Genomic DNA, 27,853 nt, shown 5'->3' with positions numbered 1-27,853 from the left:
GCATGTATAATTATGCAACCTGTATCGCGCCAGTAACTCTCTAGCGAATTAATAACATACACCAATAAATTGTTAACAACATAAATCAATTATTATTAATCTTTAATAGGAAACATGCATTAATGAAGTAAATTGTGCTAGACTAATTATACTAATTAACGATTTTCAATTAATCAGAGAGGCTATAGGAATCCCGGTGACCTTAGCGCACGAGCGTTATTAACATTGTTTTCTGTGAATTAGAAAATGTGCATTTTTGTTGTCCTTTGCAACGGCGCTAATTAATAATTCAGGCATGCATAATATTTCATACAGATAGTATCCAATTATTGCCGGCGTGTCTGTTCGTGCCCACTAATTGAAAGAAATGGTACTGCTAACGGTACCGCTTGCGCAACGTCCAGAATTCGGTTTCGGTGTTTGGTTTATCATTAACGTGCGGACGAAATGGGTTATGCAAATAGTACTGATTCATTTTCTGGGTCCGGGTCTTTTGGAAACAAATTGTAGAATACACCGAAACTTGTTAAGTGTGGTATCCCCGGCTCGGCTTGTACGTCTCATTAACATATAGTGGTAATGAGACCAGTGTCTATCGCTTTTATAATGAGTGCGTTGCGAAGAAAGTATATCGATTATCGAATTAATTGTTTCATAATTTAATGAAAACAAGTGGAATAACTTTCGAAAATGGTCACGTGTTTTCGATAATTACTAAGTAACTTACACTAGGTACTTATTTTCAATATTTTTTGACCTGGATGGAACGAGATCGTTTACAATTTTATTTCCAATTAGAGACTCAATTTTAAATTAATTACGAATAAAAATTCTAATTTTGTTTTTTTTTCTGTTTTAGGTGAGTTATCAAATTACGATGGTAAGGTATCAAAAAAAAAAATATATGTTTTACTTAAGATTTTTTTTATTTTTTAATTTTTTACCATTATTAGTTTCTTAATTTTTATTTTATATATTTCATTCTATTCTAATTTTCTTAATAAAATTGCGGTATATTTTGACACGAATTTTTTTATTTTTAAAACCTTTGACATAATAACATTAATTTTATATATATATTTTTTTTCATTTTTGGTTCATTCAACTAAATATTTATTATTTTTCTTTCTCAAAAAAGAACTTATTTATATTTAAAAAAAAATTAATTTACGATAAATTTATTTTTTAAAATTTAATTGTCATTAAAAAAAATTTTAATTTTGTTTTTAAAAATTTTTAAGATACAAATTATTAATTATAATTATTTTTGAATACCAAAATCTGACATTGCTTTTCTTTTAAAAAAAAAGTTGGGTCATTATGTAAATATATGATCCATTTAACATTTTTTATCGTAATTAAGTCACTGATCAAGATCTTGTCAATTTTTTTATACTTCTGACTATTTTTAAATTTTATACTACATATTAAATTTATTTTTCTTTTTAAAAACTTGTTTATAATATAAATATATATTTAATTAATATTAATATTTTTAATTACTTTTTCGTTAAAAAAAATTTATCATTATGCAAATTGTTCAATTATCATCTTATTTTTTGTGTGATTGACTCACTGATCAAGAATTGTTTAATATTATTACATTTTAATATATTGCTTCTGACTATTTTATACTATATATTTAATTTATTTTTCTTTTTTAAGACCTTGTTTATATTTTAAATACATATTTAATTATTATTTAGAATTTCTTTTGTTTTTTCCTTTTTAAATATATTGGGTTTTCCCATTTTTTAAGTCTATATATTTAAATGATTTAATAAGACTATTTTTTAGTAATTTTGGGCTTTATGTAAATATTTTTTTTAATTATATTTTTGCCTATTTTTTATATATTTAATTACATATTTTTTTATTCTACTTTTAATTATATTGGGTTTTCCCATTTCCCAAAACAATTTTAATATTTTAATTAATTATCATTTCTTAATATTTTTATGGACTTTTAAAATACATACATTCATTTTTGACATTATTTTTAATATTTAATTGTAATATATAAATATATATTTAATTTACAACCACTTTTTTATTTAATTTTTTTATATTAAACAATAATTACACATTCTACAATAGTTTAATATTTTTAACTTCTAAAATCTTCATTATTTCATATTTTATGGACTTTTAATGTACATACTTTTATTTTTAACATCATTTTTAATATTTAATTGTAATATTTAAATATATATTCAACAATAATTTAATATATTTAAATTACAAAATCTTTATTACTTCAGGTTTTGTGGACTTACTGTGTATATACTTTTATTTTTAACATTTTTCATTTAAACATACTGAATTTTATTATTTTTATCTCATATTTTATCAACAATAATTATTATATTCTCCAATAAGTTAATATTTTTAAATTTCAATGTCTTAAAATATTTATAAAATTTAGGAAGTTTTCAATTATTTTTCATTTTGAAGATTTAAATTAATTTTTCTGATTATTAATTTTTTTGATAATAATAATTATATCTGAATATGTGTAAATATTTCCACATACTTAATTTTACTTTTCAAAACTTTTTATAACATATATTTAATTTTTTTTCTTGTAATACATCATATTGGATTTTCCCATTTTTTAAGTCCTAAACAATTTTGATGTTTTAATGATTTAATTTCCTTTTTATTTATATTGGATTTTCCTATTTTTTATGTCTATGTGATTTTATATTTAAATATTTATGTAAGTTCATTTTTTGTAAATTTAGGCACCATTTATTATGTTGGTTAAATATTAAACAATTTTGATATTTTAATTCATTACTTCATATTTTTAACATGATCTGCTCTTTTTTAATATTTTCATATAAATCTTCTTATTATTTTCATATAAATGTTCTAGTTTTTATAAATTATCAGTAAATATATTTAAAAGTTTTTAAATATTTATGAGTGTATTTTTCTTTATTAAATTTAGTTTCAATTCAATTTTTTTCATTTTACAGATTATATTATATTTTTTATTAAAATAATTATATTTGATTATGTGTAAGTATTTGAGTTTTCCACATAAATGTTCATTATTTTTTATTATTTAAATTAGTTTTTATGTTTTTTATTTAATTTTATTTTCCATGAACTGTTTCTCATTTATAAACACATAGAAAATTTGTAAGTAAATGTTGAATTGAAACAAGGGTGTGGTAAGTTATTTTTATTAACGCTAATGAGCAGGTTCCATCAAACAAAACTCCACATCTACAACAAACAGTTGTTAGATTTGAAAATAATTGCCTCTTATTTGCTAGTTGGCATTGATGCAAAATTAAATCGATAGAAAACACATTATTTCATCACTAAAGTAATCTCGAAATCACCAATTCAATCAAGCAGGAAGTCCCAGCCAGGCAATAAAAAAAGCAAGTCCGTATGAAATCGGTCGTTTAAACGAAAGAGCAATTATTCAAATAATTTCGAAGGCATTGTAAGTAAATGGAATGGCATTCGGCATTGTGAACAGCCGCCGCTTTGCCTCTTCCGAAATTCAAATGAGCACAATGGTGTGTTTTGGGCCCGGTTCAAAACCAGTGGACAATCGTAACGCCGAAATTATGTTCGATGCTCGTCACGCCGTTGCCAAGCCTTCGTTGTGGCACCGTGTTAAATTCGGTCGTACCGGCGTCTCCACGAAGTACTAGATTCGGACTGGGAGTGTGGTTTAATGGTGCTAGAACGACGATTAATAAATACCTTGACCGTTCGCAAGATATTGCGATATAGTTGAGACGAGTGAGCCTTCGACGGCCGCGATCAATCTGTCCCGACACCTAGACAAATTGGTCAGTCCCGGGCCAAGATGCCATCAATCCGACAACGCCGGTCACGGCGATATCTATTCCACGGTTGCTTGCGACACATCCTCCGTCTCGTACCGTACCAGCGGCGTTCGAGTCGCTCCTTCTCCGTCCGCTCCGTTCCGTGTCGGAGATAATTACGTTTCCGCGGCATATCTTGCATATTCATGGCCATAGAACATATAACTAGTCTAACAAGTTTTGTTAGCAACTAAAAAGTCTCGGAACAATTTTTGTACTATAACCGCAACGGGCAAAGTTGGTGTGTTCGCCAAGTTTTCGGTGTGGGAATCCGTAATCGTCGACGTTCCTTTGAACTGGGCACCGATTGCGACACACGAAACGACAACATTAATTCCGTCGTTCGTTCCGACGTTTAATTGTCGCGCCTCCCTGGAAAAAGTGAAATTGGTGGCCACGTCACGGTTTTTAACGACGCCTGGCCCCGTTATTAAAAATGTATTAATCATGGCTAGATTGAATTACGAAATTGTCAAAAAACTAGGGTAATTTAAGGCTGGAACGTAGCAAAATTGGACGTTCACTGCCATTAATTTATAATAATTGTAACGAGGTGTTCACGCAAGTCATTTATTTGGGGATCAGTCAGATTTATCAAATCAAATTTGGAGGCTGAATTTACAAAACGGAACGTTTATTATCATCAATCTCGAATGATAATTAGAATCATTAGCAAGTTATAAAAGTTTGTTGTAAATTTTGCTACATTAATCAAACTTTTTAATAAATTATTATAATCCTATTAAAATTTAAATTAATTAATTGTGTATTACAATTATTTTTTAATCAAAGTATAAGTCATTATTATATTACAATTTTTTCTAGTCTGAAACATTGTATTAATTTTTATATGTATTATTTTTTACTTTTAATATTTAAATTTATTAATCAAAAGAGAGATTTGTTTATAATTATTTTTATAATTTTATTTTTAAGATTCAGTAAATCTATAAATTATTAATACATCAATTATTTTTAAATTTTTGTGATTTTATTATTAACATTAATAACATTGAATTAATTTTTATTATTTTTTATTTTGTTTTAAAGATAATTTTTTTAATTTAATAATTAAATTTTTTATTTATCTTTTTAACATTAATTATGAAATATTTTTTCCATATTTTCCAGATTATTCTTTGTTCTATTTAATTTAAGTTTTTAAATAATAAAGCAATGTCTTATTTATTTTTTCCTTTAATTATAGATATATTTAATTAATTTTATAATTATATTTTTAAGATTCTATAATCTATGAATTAATTTTACATAAATATTTTAAAATTTTTCTAATTATCTTATTAACATTAATAACATTGAATTAATTTTTATTATTTATTTATTTATCTTAATTTCAATCTTTATTTTTTTTTCTATTTTCAAAGATATATTTTTTTTTTAATTTAATAATCAAATTTTTAAATAAAAAACTTTGCAACCTTTATTAATTTTTAATTATTTTTATTATTTAATTTTTAAGATTCTATAATATATTAATTAATATTACATCAATATTTTTTAATTTTTGTAATTATCGTATTTTATTTTATGTTTATTTTTTCATGTTTTTAAAAATTATTTTTTTTATAATTAAATTTTTAAATAAAAAATATGATTTCTTGTTAATTTTTCTTTTAATTAGAGGTTTACACTACTTTTACATAAAATATTTATATTTTAAAAGATATGTTAATTTAATTTTTGCTAATTATTTTATTAATTTAATAATATTGAATTAATTTGTATTATTATTATATTTTTAAATATCATTTATTATTATTAAAAATCGCCAGATCATTTTCTGATATTCAAATTTTCAAAAATATTTTTTTTTTTTCATTTAATATTTAAATAAAAAATTACGAAATTTACTATTTATTGTAATTTTTACATTCTGAAATCTAAAAATTATTGTTACATCAAATATTTTAAAATTTTTGTAATTATAATATTAATATATAAATAATAATATATAATATATAATAAAATTTCTGGGTAAAGTATATGTGTATAAGTATGTCCACAGGAATTATAGATCAATAATCAAAATTGATAAAATTTAGAATAATTGAGTTTATTAGAAGTGTCCCCTGTACATTCAGTTTAATCACAGCATATTATTTTTTAAATAATAAAAATATTTTATTATTAGAATTATTATTTTGGGGACTTAAAATTTGAATTAATTTTTATTGTTTTTATTATTATTATTTTTCATATTGTTAAAGATTATTTTCCTAATTTTTAATATCTTAAATTTTTCTATAAAAAAATACAAAATTGTTGATGTTGTTGTAATATAATTAACAATTTAATTTTTTATTGTTTTTTGATAATATGTATATTCTCTTAATATTTATAAAAAATATATAATTTTTACGTATGGATGTAAAGATCAACAATCTAAACTGATAAAAATCAAAATATTTGTTATTAAACACTGACCCCTTTTAAACTGATAATTGGCAAAATATTTACTATTAAATTGTTAAAAACTATTGATACTGACTAAAACAATTTTTTTTATAATTATTTAATATTTAAATTATTTTTTAATATTTACAACGCATCATTTTATCATGCTATTTTAATTTTAATATTAATAAGAATATATTTTTAAATAATAATGTGCAGTTAAATTAAAAAATTAAAAAAAAATTATAGAATGAACAAATTTTATATTTTTAAAAATGTATTTTCAGCTTTTATTTGTGAGATTATTTTTATTAGTACATACGTACTTGTGATGAAATTAGTTTTAGCATTTATCAATTTAAATGATAAAATAAAACGTGGTTTCAAAGATCGCAATTACAAAATGTGATACGCACTTTTATCTGATTTCAGTTGGATGTTTATATACATAATTATGTACCAATACAAACTGCATAATTATATTGTAAAATTGCCCTCTGTCGGTTACAATAATTTGAATTACTAATTTATTTGGTTAAAAAAATGAAATTTAATTAATGGAATATGTTTATTAACTCTCAAAAATAACAACCAACATTTTAATGAGTTCCATTAGAAAAGAGTTTTTATTTTTTCGGTCGACTGGTTCATGCAAAAAAAGGCTCAATTTATTCAGAGCGGCGTAATGAATAAAATGGGGGCGTGTCCCCGGCGAATAAAAATATAAAATTCATATTATTAAAATGGTAACCGACATTTAAGCAACTGTGTGCGCCGATCTAATGACGGGGCAGTGGACGCCTTAATGCCGCAGATAATGAAATAAATGCGAAATGCTATGTTATTTGATGAATTAAGTCGGCCCCATATTCGTGCATTATTCCAATAATTACACAAATGGACGGCTCCACTTGAAAATAACAATTAGGCGACGCTGGTACCGAGACGACGGGGCTTTTCATGCTAGACGTGAGCCCAAACCGCGAATGAAAATGAACGCGATCTTTTTAAAATAGCTCGCCGATCGGCGAAACTCCACGATTTGACTTTTAAATGATGCCGCTGAAAAAGGAAGTGAGTCGTTTCGGTTTTGTTCCACGGTAACAACAAAAGACACTTTCGATCGCTGGCTACAACGGTATTGCGACCAATTAATTAAGGCTGGAGGAAAAGTCACAATTTAATGAGTTCAGTGATATTGAAAATGGAACGCTTTGTATATATTCATCAGTATCATTCTCGCCTTGGCATTAATCTAATGAAGTGGGCAATTCCAATGGGAGATACATTATTGGATGTCTTCTGTAGTTAATGCTGAAGATCTTCCAAAATCTGTGAAGGGAGGGTTGAATTTTGAAGTATCTCAGAGGTGTCCAATCGCTGGTAAGATTTTACTAGTCATGACAACAAATTTACGTTGGAAACTCTCTAAAATAACTCTCGTAATATGAGATCTGCTAGAAAACTGGATTTAGAAGGGGTTGAAAGTCAGGGAAAGCAAATTGGTTTCCTCTTTTTTTTATTAAGGGGAAAGTCAGAGACAGAAAACCCCCCCGGGTACCGATCCTAAAGATCTCAACCCAGATGGATAACGCATACGTGTAAACGTATGCGGGTGAGCTGAACCAGAAGACTAAAGCTGACGTAGACGCCAGCCCAATCTGAGGAAGATCGGAGATCTTCCTGGGGATGGATTGGACTTGCAGGTGTTGGATCCGTTAGCTCCCCACTACCACTGGCTTGTGGAGCGGTACTCCGGGCACCGATCCGGAGATCATCTACAGCTTTATGTGTAGAGCTCTCCACAAAAAATGGTGACTTTTTCCTCCGTGCCTTCAGACACGTACCCAAACAAAATCGAAACTTATCACTGAAGATGACCTCATTTCATTCTACATCCTAATACTGTCTATACCAATTCAATTTTTAACTACGTGCAACGTAAGAGAAAGCATAAACTGGTAACTGTAAGTCCAAAAGACCAGATATTACAGTAAACTTTTCCCTTGACAAGATGTCTTCCTGTGCTTAGCAGTTTCACAAGTGGTAACAAAGAAATCTCGACGAGGTAAAATTCTAGGTTCTCCCTCTTTTATCAATTCGTAGATGACTGAAATTTCCTGTCATATTGACTATATTCGAAATGAATAGAAGTCATTTAAACCAACAAAAGTGAAATGAATGCTGAACTATACACTACACAAATTGAATACAAAAAAATAGTGTATCATCAAGACTCTTCAACAAACAGCCTTCAAAATTTAATCATATTTTTATTATTATATGGATGAATGGACACATCGATTTGTGTTAAAATTGGACCAATGGATGTTCTAATTTCTACGTCACTGAGTAATAGAAAAGAGTTATAGAAGGTAGCAAACAATTAAAAATTCTGTCAAAAATGTTGACTATATTAATAAGTATCTATTGAACCTATGGAGGCAGGGTTAAATTTTGAAGTATCCTGTCGATAATATCACACACGAGTTCAATCAATGGTAAGCCCAGGGATCTTGCTAGTGATGACAATAAATTTACGTGGGAATATTAGAAATACTCTAAAATAACCGTCGCAATATGAAGTCATACATTATTCTGTTAGAAAACTGGATTTTGATGGGTTTAATCGAAGAACAATCAAATTGGATTCCTCAATTTTCCGATTGTTTGATGTGTATGAGGTCATAGATTATTCTGTTATAAAACTGGATTTTGAAGAGTTTAAATATGAAGGAAAGCAAATTGAATTCCTCAATTTTCCGATTGTTTGAAGTATAAACATCTCCACAAAAAATGTCATCTTTTTCCTTCGTGCCTTCTGACACGTACTCAAACAAAATCGAAACTTAAAGATGACCTCATTTCATTCTACATCCTAATACTGTCGTTGATTACAGCAGTCCAATTTTTAACGATGGTGTTGCAACGTGGAAGGAAGTATGATCTGGGGATGGTAAAGACCAGATACTACACTTCCCATGGCAATAAGTTTTTGTTTATCTCTAAACCAACCCTCGACAGTTGCATCAGTTACAAAGAAGTCCTGACCCTTCATCAAATTCTTAGATGACCTATCATATTATCAATATTTGAAATAAAAAATCATTTACACCCACAAAAAAATGTAATAAAGGTTATAGAAGGTAGTAAAAATTCTGTCAAAAATATTGTCTCCATGAATCAGTACCATTTGAGCCTCCATCTTTAACTCTTTATCTTCACGAATCTAATTTTTAAAGATCAAATTCAATGTTAGTCACTTCCTACAGCAAGAAGTCTTACTTCTTCTGATAGTTGTACAAGTGGTTATAAAGATATTTTGTAGAGGTTACTAACTATTTTAAGCAATTAATTCTCTCCTTAGATCACTAAAATTTACTGTTATATTAACGACATTTGTGATAAATGAAAGAATTCTTTGAGGCAACAAAAGTGAAATGAATACTGAATTGTACATTACGTAAACTGAATACACAAAAAAGCATTACAAAAACTGTTCAACAAATAGCCTACAAAATGTAATCATTTTTTATCTTCACATGGATGAGTGGATAACCAATTTTTGTTAAAATTTAACCCATGGATTTTCTGATTTTTGTGTCAGTGAACAATAGTTGCACAAAATTGTTTATTTTTGTTTATCATAGTAGCAATCCGAAAAATTGTGATAAAAGGCTGTACAAACACACAAAACAACTTACCCAGATAAACTGAAATAATTTCTAATTTCCAATTTCCATTTAACTAAACACAGTCGATCTCCAGCTAAATTATAACATCCATAAATAAGTTAATGGCATCTTTCGTGAAACTAATTAATGTATTTGGAATTAATTATATTCGACTGAATTATTGTCAATCAAATGCACATAACTTTTTGTCGTTGAACAGTAAATGGAAACTGATGTATTAAATTTTGCGTTTCGATTTAAATTAATTTCATGATAAACACGAATCCCATCTCTCAGCTTCAGCAGCGTTTATATAATTTATGACTTGACCTTTTGCACCGAGCATTTTTATCAATTACCATCTCCGTTCCACAATATATTTTCATTTATCAGTCTTTATCTGAAAAGATTAAAATTGGACGTTTATTTTTATTAAAGAATCCTTGGCTTCCATCAAACCTCATTCAGCTTGGTAGGTGGCGAAGATTTGAAGTTTTCTGGGTTTAAATCAATTTCCAACCCCCACAACTTTTCCAACTGGATTTTTATAAGTTTTATCGTAGTGTAAAGAATTTTTTTTTAATTCTGAGGACGATAGCAACAAATAAAATACATTATCTCTTTATTTCGCTTTGCATATCAGTGTTGTCAAGATAACATTTCGAATAATACAATTAAAGATACTAAAACTAAATTCTACTATTATAAATTTTAGGTTCAGTCGCGTACACACCGTCGGCGTGAGCATCTCACCTTCTATCGCAGATTTATTTGTTTTTTAGTGAAGACAAATTATTGTTCTATTATTGGATATGTAGTTGTGTGAGTGCTGTGACGATAAATATTATTTGCAGTTACATAAGTGCTTATCGCCTGTTGTCGTATGTATTTTTTAGAAAACGTGCTTCAGTAAGTTTTATCTAGTGGTACACTGTTTACTTAGACGAATTGTTACACTTTGAAGTCTTAAAACATTTTATGGTCCAATCAATGAGAATTCGAACTTTATGTGTGAGGATATTACATAAAGCATTTATTAATACCTCGTTGGTGTTGCTTAAGAATAGTTACTAATTGTAATAATCACCAGCACACCGTTGCACGATGTAACAACATTTATTACAGTGACACAAATTGTGAATTAGCATTCTCCAATGGTACCACCGTAAAAAGGACATAAGTATTCGTAAAACAATTGCCGAGGAGTGTTTGGGATTTCTTAAACCTGCCTGAAAAGAAAAAACTTTCTCCGGATTATACATCATCATATTTATGTCATTTTTACGGCCCGGTTTTGCTTTTACTTCACGCACTCGGTCCGCCGGTTGCGTATTAATAAACGTAATAAAAGGTTAGGTCAGTTATTTAGAGCTGCATTAAAAGCTGCAGCCCAGTAATAGGGCAGGCGGCAAAAGAAATCAATGCAACGCTATTAAAGGCATTAAATTTATCTTGTCATCGCGTGGATTACCGGGGAATGTAAATAACGCACATACTCGGGGCTCCGCATTAATATTTACAACGCCAGACTTTTCCACTGCAAAAGCAACTTAACCGAGAAACGCATTTGTACGATGAGGTTGATGTATTATTGGTAATTAGTGCTGTAAGTACTGGAAGTTTATTTGACGTGACGTATTTCATTCGAATGTTCCAGTTTATCAATAGTAAATCAGTTTTTAACGTGCTCCAAGTTGGAAGTGTTTGAGGCCCATGCTGACGAGTTGGCACCACAATAAATTCCTTAAATTAACTGCCCAGTTTACTGTTTACCACGTGATTTTTCTCCGTGTGTTTTATGAGGATAATATGTAATTTTTTCTTTGTTGAACATAAATTTCTTTGACTCAGCTACAAAAACCTCCTAACTTATTAAAATATACTTTTTGTAGGTTGATTAACCAAAATAATTTCCAAAAATTAGATAACATCAGAGAAATGTACTGTTGTTTTGAGTATGTTTATTTTGTCAGATTGAGAAAAAAAATTTTACTTCTTCGCTGGCTCCAAATCACATTGTAATATCTCTATTTTTTCAGAGATATTTCGAATATCACACCTTTATACTTCAAATATATATTCCAAAATTTAATTCGTCTTAAAATATAGGAAAAAATCAAAATTTTTAAAAATATTTGTAGTATGGATATTAAAATATATTTTTTTTAGATAGATTAACCAAAATAAGTTAAAAAAACTTGAATGAAATCAACGATATGTACTGTTGTTTTGAGTATTTTTATATCAGATAGAGAAAAACTAATTTGTGTGTCTAGAATTCAAATTTTACTTCTTCATTTGCTCCAAATCACATTGTGATATCTCTATGTTTTTCAGAGATATTCATAAAAAACTTATTCTCTTAGATTTTAAGATAACTAACCTTATTCATTAACCTAATTTTTAAGAAATCATTAACTTTACAATATTTTTAAAGCTACTAATCAAAATTTCTGACAATTATTTTTTAATAAATCATTTAATTTGTATATTTAAGAAGCCTGTGAATTTCCAAATAATTTTATTAATGAAAGAGGTTTCGAATATCAGACCTTTCTACTTCAAATGTATATTCCATAATTTAATTTGTCTTAAAATAACGGAAAAATTCAAATTTTTTAAAAATATTTGTAGTAAATATATTAAAAAACATATTTTTTAGATAGATTAACCAAAATAATTTAAAAAACGTGAATGAACTCAACGATATGTACTGTTGTTTTGAGTATTTTTATATCAGATGGAGAAAAACTAATTTGTGTGTCTAGAATTCAAATTTTACTTCTTCATTTGCTCCAAATCACATTGTGATATCTCTATGTTTTTCAGAGATATTCATAAAAAACTTATTCTCTTAGATTTTAAGATAACTAACCTTATTCATTAACCTAATTTTTAAGAAATCATTAACTTTACAATATTTTTAAAGCTACTAATCAAAATTTCTGACAATTATTTTTTAATAAATCATTTAATTTGTATATTTAAGAAGCCTGTGAATTTCCAAATAATTTTATTAATGAAAGAGGTTTCGAATATCAGACCTTTCTACTTCAAATGTATATTCCATAATTTAATTTGTCTTAAAATAACGGAAAAATTCAAATTTTTTAAAAATATTTGTAGTAAATATATTAAAAAACATATTTTTTAGATAGATTAACCAAAATAATTTAAAAAACGTGAATGAACTCAACGATATGTACTGTTGTTTTGAGTATTTTTATATCAGATGGAGAAAAACTAATTTGTGTGTCTAGAATTCAAATTTTACTTCTTCATTTGCTCCAAATCACATTGTGATATCTCTATGTTTTTCAGAGATATTCATAAAAAACTTATTCTCTTAGATTTTAAGATAACTAACCTTATTCATTAACCTAATTTTTAAGAAATCATTAACTTTACAATATTTTTAAAGCTACTAATCAAAATTTCTGACAGTTATTTTTTAATAAATCATTTAATTTGTATATTTAAGAAGCCTGTGAATTTCCAAATAATTTTATTAATGAAAGAGGTTTCGAATATCAGACCTTTCTACTTCAAATGTATATTCCATAATTTAATTTGTCTTAAAATAACGGAAAAATTCAAATTTTTTAAAAATATTTGTAGTAAATATATTAAAAAACATATTTTTTAGATAGATTAACCAAAATAATTTAAAAAACGTGAATGAACTCAACGATATGTACTGTTGTTTTGAGTATTTTTATATCAGATGGAGAAAAACTAATTTGTGTGTCTAGAATTCAAATTTTACTTCTTCATTTGCTCCAAATCACATTGTGATATCTCTATGTTTTTCAGAGATATTCATAAAAAACTTATTCTCTTAGATTTTAAGATAACTAACCTTATTCATTAACCTAATTTTTAAGAAATCATTAACTTTACAATATTTTTAAAGCTACTAATCAAAATTTCTGACAATTATATTTTAATAAATCATTTAATTTGTATATTTAAGAAGCCTGTGAATTTCCAAATAATTTTATTAATGAAAGAGGTTTCGAATATCAGACCTTTCTACTTCAAATGTATATTCCATAATTTAATTTGTCTTAAAATAACGGAAAAATTCAAATTTTTTAAAAATATTTGTAGTAAATATATTAAAAAACATATTTTTTAGATAGATTAACCAAAATAATTTAAAAAACGTGAATGAACTCAACGATATGTACTGTTGTTTTGAGTATTTTTATATCAGATGGAGAAAAACTAATTTGTGTGTCTAGAATTCAAATTTTACTTCTTCATTTGCTCCAAATCACATTGTGATATCTCTATGTTTTTGAGAGATATTCATAAAAAACTTATTCTCTTAGATTTTAAAATAACTAACCTTATTCATTAATCTAATTTTTAAGAAATCATTAACTTTACAATATTTTTAAAGCTACTAATCAAAATTTCTGACAGTTATTTTTTAATAAATCATTTAATTTGTATGTTTAAGAAGCCTGTAAATTTCCAAATAATTTTATTAATGAAAAAGGTTTCGAATATCAGACCTTTCTACTTCAAATGTATATTCCATAATTTACTTTGTCTTAAAATAACGGAAAAATTCAAAATTTTTAAAAATATTTGTAGTAAATATATTAAAAAACATATTTTTTAGATAGATTAACCAAAATAATTTAAAAAACGTGAATGAATTCAACGATATGTACTGTTGTTTTGAGTATTTTTATATCAGATAGAGAAAAACTAATTTGTGTGTCTAGAATTCAAATTTTAATTCTTCATTTCCTCCAAATCACATTGTGATATCTCTATTTTTTTTAGAGATATTTATGAAAAAGTTAATCTTTTAGATTTTAAGATAACTAACCTTATTCATTAATCTAATTTTTAAGAAATCATTAACTTTACAATGTTTTTAAAATTAGTAATCAAAATTTCTAACAGTCTTTTTTCAATATATCATTTAAATTGAATATTTAAGAAGCCCATAAGTTTCCAAATAATTTTACTAATGAAAGAGGTTTCGAATATCAGACCTTTCTACTTCAAATATATACTCCATAATTTATTTTGTCTTAAAATAACGGAAAAATTCAAAATTTTTAAAAATATTTGTAGTAAATATATTAAAAAACATATTTTTTAGACAGATTAACCAAAATAATTTAAACAACTTGAATGAAATCAACGATATGTACTGTTGTTTTGAGTATTTTTATATCTAATAGAGAAAAACTTGTGTATCTAGAATTCAATTTTACTTCTTCATTTACTCCAAATCGCCCTGTGAAATCTTTAATCTTTACAGAGTCACAATAAATTCTTTAAATTAACTACCAGATTCACCATTTACCACGTGATTTTTCTCCGTGCGTTTTTTGAGTATAATATATAACTTTTTCATTGTTGCACATAAATTTCTTTGACCCAGATTTCGTCTCGGTTACATAAAACTTCTAACAACTAATTATTTTTACGAGTCAATTTGTAACAACATAAAACCACAAATTATACTTACACCTTTACACGCTCCATCATGCATTTTATTCGCTCTTGATAAATTTCACCGCGTAAAAATCATTCTCCTTACGCTCCATTACTTCAAAGGCTGCCAACCCTTTCAGGGCTTTGTGGCTGAGACAGTGGAAATGAAAATCGCTGACACGACGTCCACAACGCCATGCTGGAAAAACATAATATGGCAGCTCCCACAATAGACCCCTCTCCTCGTCGTATGGCGGATTTATTGACTTATCTTGTGGTTGCGCATTTGCAGGACTAAAAGACCGTTTTGTATGGTCTTAACTTGAACCACATGATAGTAAGATGATAAAGGAACAACAAATAAACCGGTTACGCAATAACAAAATGCGTTTGTTCAATCTACTTATGACAAGAACCATACAAACAACAAACACCCACTCGTTTCTATTTCCGCGTGCAAATTGGCTATTTTTAGACATAAACAATATGAAACTGATTTTTTCCAATATAATACATATTGATCGTGGTTATCAATTATGGTGATCTATGCGTGGCGGTTTGCGACCATTTAAACAATAAATCTGTTATAAGTGCGGAATATTTATTGGCATTAATAAATTAAACTAAGTCCCCCGTTCTGGTGCTTAACAACTATCAAAAAATTGACTCAAACATGTCCCGGAGTTGGAAAAATTGGTACCATTGTTCCATGATTTTTTCAACCAATCCAGATATGACACCTCCAACATGTGGTGCCCCCAGCGGATAAATTTTAAATCCGGGTTATTGTACTTATATCAGTGCTTTTATGATTTCCCAATCATAAAAGTGTCATAAAATTTAAAATAGCCGTTATTACTGAGCTATGGAACCAGACACAACAATGCACTGCGGAAGCCTACTTTCAAAATATTTCCATGCAACATACTACTTCGAATTTCACATCCAAAACGATTAAATTTAATAACAAATACTTGTATAAACAAACAACAGGTGTTGTTTTATTTTGAAAACATTGTATTAGCATGCAAATATTGGTTACTAGACAAAGGACGAAGTTGCCTGTTCCCGGAACGAAATCCTTTGTTGCTTCACACAAACATGTTTGCCATGAATAAAAACAGTTTATTCCAAACTAAAATTACCGATTTGGTCTATCAATATTATTCTGGCCGGTATCTATTTATTTACCTATTTTTCTTTATTAACTTTAATCACTTTTGAGGTCGACAAAAATATACACCACTAGATATACAATATCCATTGTGAACTGGCATGGAACGAACAAAAAAGCAATGATAGTATTGAACAGTTGTTTTGCCTGACGAAACAGTAAATTACAATTGTGGGATCTATTATTTGTGAATTATCCACTACGAAAGCCTTTTGCCTTTTTTAAATAATATTAATAACGTATTTTATTTTTCAATTAAATAAAATCTAATTTGACTTTCTATCATGTGAAACATTCTGCCAAATGTAATTCAAGCTTATGTTCTCAATTTGCTTTCACAATCTTGTTAAATTGATAGTGGAAATGTAAATATGTAACTAGTTATTATACTAAGACATTTCTAAACTGTAGCTTATTTACTTGATGTTTTTGTGCAATCATTATTGTCAGAAGTTGAATGATTTACTGTTTTTTGGATATTTTCAGATCAGAAAAACAGGCTCGAAAATATTCGTACAAAAGTACTTTTCTAGTACCAATAATAAAAATTTCTGGTGGTTTTTTTAATTGAACATTTAAATTTTACTATCAATTTGAAAATAATTTGATTGGAGAAAGAGGGTTCAAATAACACACATTTCTACTTCAAGTATATATTTTATAATATTATATCTAATATTCTAATAAATATCCTATAATTTAATTTGTTTTTAAGATAAGGGAAAATTAAAAATTTTTAAATATATTTGTAATATGTATATTAAAATATATATTTTTTAGATTGGTTAACCAAAATAATTTCAAAAATAACATCAATGATATTGAGTATTTTTAGATCAGATAGATAACACCTGACTTGTGTATCCTGAACTCATTTTTACTTCTTCGTTTGCTTCAAATCACATTGTTCAAAAATATTTATCAAAAAGTTAATGTTTCAGATTTCTAGATCACTAACCTTATGCATTAATCTAATTATTAAAGAATCATTAACTTTACAATGTGTTTAAAGCTACTAATCAAAATTTCTGTTAGTTCTTTTGAATATATCATTAAAATTTTGTATTTAAGAAGACTGTAAATGTCCAAATGTTTTATTAGTGAGAGAGGCTTTGAATATAACACCTTTCTACTTCAAATACATGTTCCATAATTGAATTTGTCTTTAACATAAGAGAAAAATAAAATTTTTTAACAATATTTGTTGTATGTATATTAAAATATATATTTTTTAGATTGGTTAACCAAAATAATTTAAAAAATGACGTTAATGATATTGAGTATTTTTAGTTCAGATAGATAAAAACTGACTTGTGTATCCAAAACTCATTTTTACTTCTTCATTTGTTCCAAATTACATTGTGATATCTCCAATTTTTTCAGAGATTTTTATAAACAAGTTAATCTTTTAAATTTTAAGATAACTAATCTTATTAATTTATCTAATTTTTAAAGAAACATTAACTTTCAAATATTTTTAAAGCTAGTAGTCAAAAGTTCAGGCAGTTATTTTTTAATATATCATTTAGGTTTCAAATATCAAACTTCTCTACTTTAAATACATATTTCATAATTGAATTTGTCTTTGAGATAAGAGAAAATTCAAAATTTTTAAAAATATTTGTAGGATGGATATTAAAATACATATTTTTTAGATTGCTTAACCAAAATAACTTCAAAAACGTAAATGACGTTAATAATATGTAATGTTGTTTTGAATATTTTTAAATAAAGTAGAGAAAAACTAACGTGTGTATCCAGAACTCAATTTTACTTCTTCGTTTATTCCAAATCACATTGTGAAATCTTTAATCTTCTCAAATATATCCCTAAAAAATTAATATTTTAAATTTCGATTCATTAATTTAATTTTTAAAGAATCATTAACTTTACAATATTTTTAAAGATAGTAATAAAATTTCTGGTAGTTTTTTTAATGTATCATTTAAATTGTATATTTAAGAACACTATAAATTTATTTTTCAAATTGATCAAGTAAAATATTTTAAAAACGTCCTAAAGTCGTAAGATTCAAGTATTTTCCGTTCAAGCAAATTGACACTGAATATTTTCAGATCAAATAGTGAAAAATTGACTGGAAAGTTGTTCAAATATTTAGTTTCACTCATAAAACAAATAGGTAGAGAATCGTTAATTTTACAGTATTTTAATGGTAAGAAACAATTTTTCTTATTTCAAGTACTTATATTTCAATAAATTTAACCTTTCCTAAAATTGAACAATTTTCAACAATTTAGTTAGTAAAAAATGTTGAAAATATCCAATTTTTGTATTCCAAATAGCTTTAATTAATTTTGTTTATTAAAATTTCGATATCATTATTAATTTTGTAATTGTTTGACTAAAATACTTTCAAAACTTCATAGTCAGAATAATAAATTTTATTATTATAATATTATTGATGTAAATGTAAAAACATTTTTCGGTAAATTACAGTTGATTACAGACAACGACAAAAAATAAACACGGCGACAACACAATGTTGCTTGTTTATGGAGTCGTCCGGATGTATCCCCTAAATCAATTATTGGTATCAATTTTCTGTCGGCCCTCGGGCAACGCCTCGGGTCTACGTGCACCGCCGGGACGGCAGCGTCCGTCCGTCGCGAATGATGAGGACGACGAGACACAGCTGTGCCGCGTCATGCCGCGACCTGCCTCAACCGCGTTGCGATCGCGGTGCGTGGGCGTGAGCGTCCGAAGTCGTCGCGACACCCCTCCGCGGCGCATGCTCCGCCGGGCCTGTTGCGTGTCGCCGCCGCCGCCGACGACGACGACGTCGGCCAGACGCCTCTACCCTTGAGTATTGATTCGCTCCTGCCTGGCCGTTTTCATTTTTCACCGAGGTCCCGAACCGAACTCGGCACAGCACAGACTCCCTCCTCCTTGCGCCGCGCCGCCCCTCCTTTTCGGCGGCACCCGCCGCCCCCTCTCTTTTGTCGTCGGTGTCTGTGTCTGTGCGTCTGTGTCTCTCCCGGTGTGTACGTCCAGACGAAAATCCATAATATTATTTGTTTATATAGACTCGAGACTTTGTTGTCGTTTGCTCCAATTGCCCTCATAGTTTTTTTTTTTTCGTACGGGAGACAATATATCCACTTATCATCAATTGTGTACACTGTATCCTCAAATAAATATTTTCCCCTATTAACGAAGTTGAAACAGAAATGGAGAAAGTACAAACAAATCTTTTTTTCTTTTTTTCTTCATTTTTCCTGATTCCTTAAGTTGTCAAATACCAATTGTATTATTTGATTTCTTTTGTAGAAATTAATTCGAAGATCTAGTTTATGGTACCATTCTGACGTCAGTTCCCTTAAAGCAGGAAGTCGAAAGCAAAAAACCCGACCTGTTAAACAGGCATTTATAAAATAATTAATCAGTTCCTCATGTCTCGAAATAACACTGGTCCGATTGAAAATTTAATCGCGTTTGAAAATTTCAAGAAACTGTACGTCAATCGACGTTGTAATTCACAATGATTTGCATTCAGAACAGCACAAAATAACCGATTAAAAATACATTTTCATACGGCATTTAGTTTAAAGTACAATATCAGCATTATGAAAATATTGCGTAGATATTAAACCTCAGTTGCTCAACTTTTACTTTCTTTCGTTTTACGTTGACTGTTTGGCAACGTTACCATGAAACAAATAGTAATTTGTTTCTAAAATTTGAACACATTTCGTGGAACCGCAGGCCATTATTTTAAAATTTATTACTAAAATATATCCTGTTAATTCTCAAATTATTAATGTTTCGTTTTCAGTTTCAGGAATTTTAGTCAAAGAATTCTAGATATTGAAATAATTTGGAAATTAATGCTCATTTCCTTCATTACACTGATAATGACTTACACGTTTTTTATAAGTAATATCTTTGTCAAATAAGAGATAACAGATATGTGGTTTCAAATAGAACATTTTCATTAAAGAAATTTGTGAAGAACATCCTCATTTCCTTCATTACACTGATAAATGTTTCAAAAATTAAATTTATTCAACATATTTTGGCTTAAATCGAATAAAAAATAACTTTCTTTTTGATTTCTACATTTTTTATAAGTAACCTTTCTAAATTTGACAAATAATACATAAATATAACATACAAATGTAAAGATATGGTTTCAAATAAAACATTTTCATTAAAGAAATATGTGAAGGACATGTTCATTTTCTACATTACACTGATAAATGTTTCTAAAATTAAATTTATTCAACATATTTTGGCTTAAATCGAAAAAAAATTAACTTTCTTTTTGATTTCTACATTTTTTATAAATTTTCTTTCTAAATTTGACAAGTAATACATAAATATAACATAGAAATGGAAAGATATGGTTTCAAATAGAACATTTTCATTAAAGAAATATGTGAAGAACATGCTCATTTTCTACATTACATTGATAAATGTTTCTAAAATTAAATTTATTCAATATATTTCGGCTGAGATCGAATAAAAATTAGCTTTCTTTTTGATTTCTACATTTTTTATAAATAATCTTTCTAAATTTGACAAATAATACAGAAATATAACAGAGAGATGAAAAGATATGGTTTCAAATAGAACATTTTCATTAAAGAAATATGTGAAGAACTTGCTCATTTTCTTCATTATACTGATAAATGTTTCTAAAATTAAATTCATTCAACATATTTTGGCTTAAATCGAATAAAAATTAGCTTTCTTTTTGATTTTTACATTTTTTTAAGTAATCTTTCTAAATTTGACAAATAATACATAAATATATGAATGGAAAGATATGGTTTCAAATAGAACATTTTCATTAAAGAAATATGTGAAGAACATGCTCATTTTTTACATTAGACTAATAAATGTTTTTAAAATTAAATTTATTCAATATATTTTGGCTTAAATCGAATAAAAATTAACTTTTTTTTTGTTTTCTACATTTTTTACAAGTAATCTTTCTAAATTTGACAAATAATACATAAATATAACAGAGAAAAAGAAAGATTTGGTTTCAAATAGAACATTTTCATTAAAAAAATATGTGGAGGACATGTTCATTTTATACATTACACTGATAAATGTTTCTAAAATTAAATTTATTCAACATATTTTGGCTTAAATCGAATAAAAATTAACTTTTTTTCGATTTCTACATTTTTTATAAGTAATCGTTCTAAATTTGACAAATAATACATAAATATAACATAGAAATGGAAAGATAAGTCTTCAAATAGAACATTTTCATTAAAGAAATATGTGAAGAACATGCTCATTTTCTACATTACACTGATAAATGTTACTAAAATTAAATTTATTCAACATATTTTGGCTTAAATCGAATAAAAATTAGTTTTCTTTTTAATTTCTACATTTTTTATAAGTAGTCTTTCTAAATGTCAAATAATACATAAATATAACATGAAATGGGAAGATGTGGTTTCAAATAGAACACTTTCATTAAATAAATATGTGAAGAACATGCTCATTTCCTGCATTACTCTGATAAATGTTTCTAAAATTGAAATTATTCAACATATTTTAGCTGAGGTCAAATAAAAATAGTTTTCTCTAATGTAAAATATTAATTATATTATTATAAATTATTAATTAAAGAAATATTAGAACATTCTCATTTCATATTACACTGATAAATGTTTGTAAAATGAAATTTATTTTGGTAGTAATCAAATAAAAACGTATTGTTGAGTTATTAATGTTTTAATGTGTTGTTTCAGGCTTGGTCCGTGTGAGCTGCAGGACCCGGTGTGGGCCAAGATGAGTGCCTTGGCCGCCGGCGTCAACAAAAAACGTAAAAAGACCGAAACGAAGCCGCAAGCTCAGATGTAAGTACATCCGCACACTTTAAACATTCACGACGGCCGTCCGTCGAATTCCGCTCCTCTGTCTGTTTGCAATAAATTCGATTATTACACCTCTTAAATAATCAAACGTTTTCGGTGCCGGCACTTGGCGGCCGTTCAAATAAAAATCCCTTTCGCAACCGGCAATTTAGTGCCGCATAGTCGTTGATATCGGTTTGGATGTGCCGCGTTCCTTCACCCCCTTTTCCTCGTTTCCTTTATATTCAGTCTGGTTCTGCTCCTTTCTTGGTACGCTCGTTGAAATCCTGAGTGGCTTTTGTGCGAGGACTTTTCAAAAGCGAATGTGCTTGTTCGTGGAAAGCTTTAAGAGGGCGCCACTACACTGGGCTCCGGTGTCATCATTGTGGGACGTATTCATGTGTGTTCATTATTTTTAAAGTTGTGGCACAATATAAGTTTATTTTCTACGTGGATATACGGGTCGCAAAGTCGCGTTTTCTTTTTGACGGGCGATTGTACAAACGGTTTAGCGTTACGGCGTTGGCTTTCACAAAAAGTCTCATACAAGTCGTTCATTGATAATCTCCTGTTTCCAGATGCTAAGGCTGGTGTCGCAACCTGTATTTTTTTTTTTTTTTCAAGAAAAATGCTGAGCTCGTATTTCATGTTTGCCTGTTTCCTTACATAAATATACAGTTGCGGGAAAAAATTCTATTGTGGCATATAATAAAGAAATATTTAACGCTAATAAGCACTAAAAGCACACAGTAAATGTAATATTTGCATAAATATGTAAATGGCGACTCTTAAATGAAAAATACAACTGTAAAATATATTGAATATTCAACAACAAAAGTTGCGGTCGAAGTTATTTTACATTGGTAGAAAGCACCTATAAACTGATGTAGCTTAAAAATTAATATTAATAACTTTTTCATTTTTATTCAAGTTTAATTTATTTATTGTGTAACAGCAAAATTATAATAACAGTTTATTTTTATTACTAATTAACTATAACTTTGTAATAATGGATATTAAATTGCCAGGTTCTACTGTGTGTCAACAATAATTTTGGCATATCTTAATAACGGGGTGTGCTGATAATTATCGTTGATAATAATCTCCCACAATAATCTTCACAAACATAATTGTGTCGTGATAATTATCAAGTGATAATGATCGATTGTGTAATATATTTTTTATTTATCTGAAAAACCCCTGAAATAACAGGTTATTCAAAAACTAATAACTTAATTATTTTATAGATAATATTTTCAAAATTATGTGTATTAAAAATATTTTACCTGGCCTCAAAATAAAATTATCTCTTTCATCTTTTTACAAATTACAAAATTATCAGAAGTTATAAATTTTTAATAAAAAATATTTGATGATTATTTCAAATATCAAATTTTTTAACAAATTCAGAAAATATCAAAATTTAAGTGAATATTTTTTTATTATAAAACAGTAATTTGTAATAAAGATAATTTAGGAATTATTTGGGTAATAATCAGAGTTTGATAAAAAGTATTAAATATATGATATCGGTTTTATTTAACCTTACTTAAGATAAATTTTACCCAAAATCATAAAATATCAAAATAGTCTGTGTTATGTTAGCTCTGTTTATATAATTTCTTCAATTAATATTAAAAATAATTTAACTTTATATCTTTAACTAGGTAATCTTTAAAAAAATAAAATAGTAATTTTGAATATAAAAAATTATAATATAATATTATCTAAACAATTACTCAATTTTGATAATTGTCCAATATAATATGTGATAAATTTATTTTCAAAATCATAAAATATTATAATATAAGTATTTTTTAAAATAATAATTTGTTTTTTATTAATGAGACTAATTATAATTAGCAATAAAGATTATTTAAACATTATTTGTATAATTACCAAATTTTAATAATTATCCAAATAATAATAATAATAAACATATTAAATATTTTAAATTGGATAATTGTCAAATTTTCATAAATATTGTTTTTTTTGCATATTTAATATCATAAGAACAATTTATATTCTAAAACATAAAATATCAAAATAAAATTGAATATTTTAGAATAATAATTTAATTTTTTAACTATTCTCATTTTATTTCTAATATTTTTAAATATAAAAAATTTCATTTATTTAAATATTTATTAAATTTTGATAATTTTGAGATAATTATTATAAACATTTTGAAATCCTTCTTTTTTATTCTTAAAATCTTAAAATATCTGATTATATTTTTTAATTTTAAAATTATAATTTGTCTTTTTTTAAATAGATTATAATTATCAATATAAATTATTATACATTATTAAGATAATTTTCAATTTTTGATAAATGTTGAATTTTTTCCTTCTTAATATCATTAATTTTTATTAAAAATCATAAAATATCAAAATATAAAATTATTTATATTAGAATAATTTTCAAATCTTGATAAATTTTGGAATTTTTCCTGCTTAATATCATAAGATTAATTTTTATTAATTTTTTTGAAATAATAATTTATTATTAATGAAATGATTATAACTTATATTAAAGTTTAAAAAAATCATTTAATTTATCGTTATCTTTTAATAGTTTTGAACAAAAAAAAATATACAATTATCAAGTTATCTAATCATCTGATAATTATTATAAATATTTTGAAATCATACAAAATATCAAAATATTATAATTTATAATAAATATTAAAATCATTTAAATAATCTGAATATTTATTATATTTTGATGATCATCTGATAATATTATTATAAACTTTTTAAAATCCTACTTAATCGCATAGCAAATTTATTGTTAAAATTATAAATTATCAAAATATATTTTCTATTTTAAAATAATAATTAATTAATAATTTTGTTTTTGTGACTGATTATAATTTGTAATAGAAATAAGTATTAATTGTTTATTATCATGAGGTTAATTAATTTACATTCAATATCTTAAAATATCAAAATCAAACAGAGTAAACTATATTCATCTTTACTCATAGAACACTCATTTAAAATAAAAAATACATATTTTTCTTTAGATAATCAAATATATACAACAATCTGAATAATTATCTATTTTTTATTATTAATCTTGTTTAATAACATGCAACAAATTTATTTTCAAAGTCGTAAATATAAAATATAAATATATTAGAAAACATGTAATAAATTATATTTGCTTTTAGTTTTGAACCAATGATTTTATTGATTTGTCTGCACTAACTTTTGATTTTATGGAAATCGACACATTTCTTTCAATAATAACAATTTTAATTGGCTTTCACATAATTTTACATATATGCATATATGCAGTCCACTCATAAATTCCCCCTGTAAATATCATCAATTTTAAAAAGCTAATTATTACCTGACACAATTTCCATAAGGCACCACAATCAGTTTTAATGGCGTTTCACGAATTCGTTAATAACAAAAATGTTCCCTGCGACACAATAATTTTTTTTTTAAATAAAACAACGGCACAAGACCATCTGCTCAAATATTACATCTTCCAGTGTCACCGTTACCGAGATCTAACAGCGGAGGACCGCTGACTCCGCGTTTAGCACAAGATAGCAAGATGTGAATGTAGGCTGATGTGCACAGCTTCCTAGAACGGATGAGACGCAAAAAATGCGAGGCTAATTATCAGTTCTTTTTTTATGAAATTCGCCGCTTTATTTATATAATTAAAAGTGTAGGTATGTAATGTAAGCAAAACTAATTGAACAATTAGAAATCTAACTGATTGCGAAGTCGTAATATGCAAAATGATACTTTCCTCACTATAATTATAAATACTGACTGTAATTTTCTTTTAATGTGATCGCGAACAAACGACCATTGTAATTATAATTGCCATAAAGTTCAGGGGATATAAAGCACTCACAATCCTCTTACTAAAAGTCATTGTTTATACATGAGCATTAAATATTCTGTTGTATCATCAAAACAAGAGACAACATTTCAATGTACACAAGCCTTTAAATTGAAAAGTAATTAAAATATTGATTTTAAAACAATTCCAACTTAACGAATTACATTCAATTAAATATCCAGTACCTATACTAGTTCCTGGTTTTCTGGAGAATCTTCATTCCATGAAAATGTTTACGTCCCCTCCCAACAAACAGTACAACAAGCACCTCTCGATTCAATTAAGAATCGTTCCAAAACCGATAATTGAAAAAATCATGCGTTGGCTTAATGACCACGTTCCTTAAACGAATATGGTAAATTGGAGTAACCGCAAAACGTGTACGGGGCATTTGAGGATTCAAATCGATTGAAGGTGTGTTACGTAATTGGTTGCTTAGATTTTATCGTGAAGGATTCGCATTAAGGTTTTTTCTACGTCGTCATTTCAATCAAAGTATTTCCTGGATGATTGTACGGTTTTTGTACGGGGCAAATTAAGTCAATTTCGACCAGTTTTGGGGGTACTTACGTCGAGTCCTCTTAACTGTTAATCGTTTCGAATTTTTTGGGTCAATGGGTACGTATTCAATTTCAATAAAAACCAACTGCTTTAAATTTATTAACATACTCGGTATTCTAACGACGTACCACAATGGAATTTTAAGTGACTACTAACTTCGTTAACGTGATACTACGAGATATGAAAAACCCAGTTTGATAAAATGTATTCCTGTATGTATGTAACTCCTGCCTTAATTACAAATTTAATTTTAATAAACAACCACCAATACTTGAAGTACTGTTAAGCAATTATTGGTCGAATAAAGAATTCGAATGTACGAATTTCTTGCATATCAAACTGAAATTAAAGTCTTAAACCATTACATCACCACAAAATCATGTTCCCATCTAAAGCTGTAAAACCACAAAACCAAATTACCCGACACACAATCATTGAGTAGTTGATTTCGTTGAAAAATTAACCAACTAAATTAGATTTTGAAGAATCCATCGCAATTTAGTTAATTTATGTTAATTAATAATCGTTTACAGTTTAAACGCACGTCCTTGTTCTATAAAACGAAGGTTCTCCTGCTTTAGCTTTTCCTTTTCACAATGTAGATTTCTGATATCATTGTTTTCGTGTAACTGGTGAAAATGTGGTGGAAATAATTTTTTGTCATTGAATTCGGAAAACGGCTAATAAAGTACAATACGTGTTTATAAATTGCTGATACGGTACCTTGTTACTGGTTTTTTAATAGTCCAGTTTAACTTCAGGAATAAATTTTGTTGGGCGCCGACTAACAAGTAAACTTTTCGAAAGTGCTGCAAAACTTCTTAACAAGCCTAATCACATATTTTGATGTCTTGAATGGAAAGAAGTAGCTGTCTTGGGTGTTTCATTGTTGCGCATTGTTGTCTTATTTGAGGCTGTGGGCGACATCTGCCGGACGTCTAAAACAATAGACGTTCTCAATATAAATCAGTTTCGATACTTCTGACCGATAAACAAACAATTCACCTCGAGACA

At 27.1% G+C, this 27,853-nt stretch overlaps 1 protein-coding gene across 2 annotated transcripts in view; it reads left to right on the top strand.

The window, feature by feature from the left end:
* LOC109598477 (nuclear receptor coactivator 1) overlaps positions 1 to 27,853 on the top strand; it is a 334,843-nt gene that overhangs the window by 290,144 nt on the left and 16,846 nt on the right. For both annotated transcript variants that reach the window (XM_049966950.1, XM_049966949.1), the window contains exon 2: positions 22,307 to 22,414. In XM_049966950.1, coding sequence (XP_049822907.1) covers positions 22,347 to 22,414 — 68 coding nt within the window. In that variant the 5' untranslated portion in view covers positions 22,307 to 22,346. The remainder of the gene's footprint in view (positions 1 to 22,306; positions 22,415 to 27,853) is intronic.

This window comes from Aethina tumida, chromosome 4 (genome assembly GCF_024364675.1).
Source record: "Aethina tumida isolate Nest 87 chromosome 4, icAetTumi1.1, whole genome shotgun sequence".
Taxonomy (NCBI): Eukaryota; Metazoa; Arthropoda; class Insecta; order Coleoptera; family Nitidulidae; genus Aethina; species Aethina tumida.
Note: the sequence above shows the minus strand (reverse complement) of the source record. Positions and strands in the feature narration are given on the sequence as shown.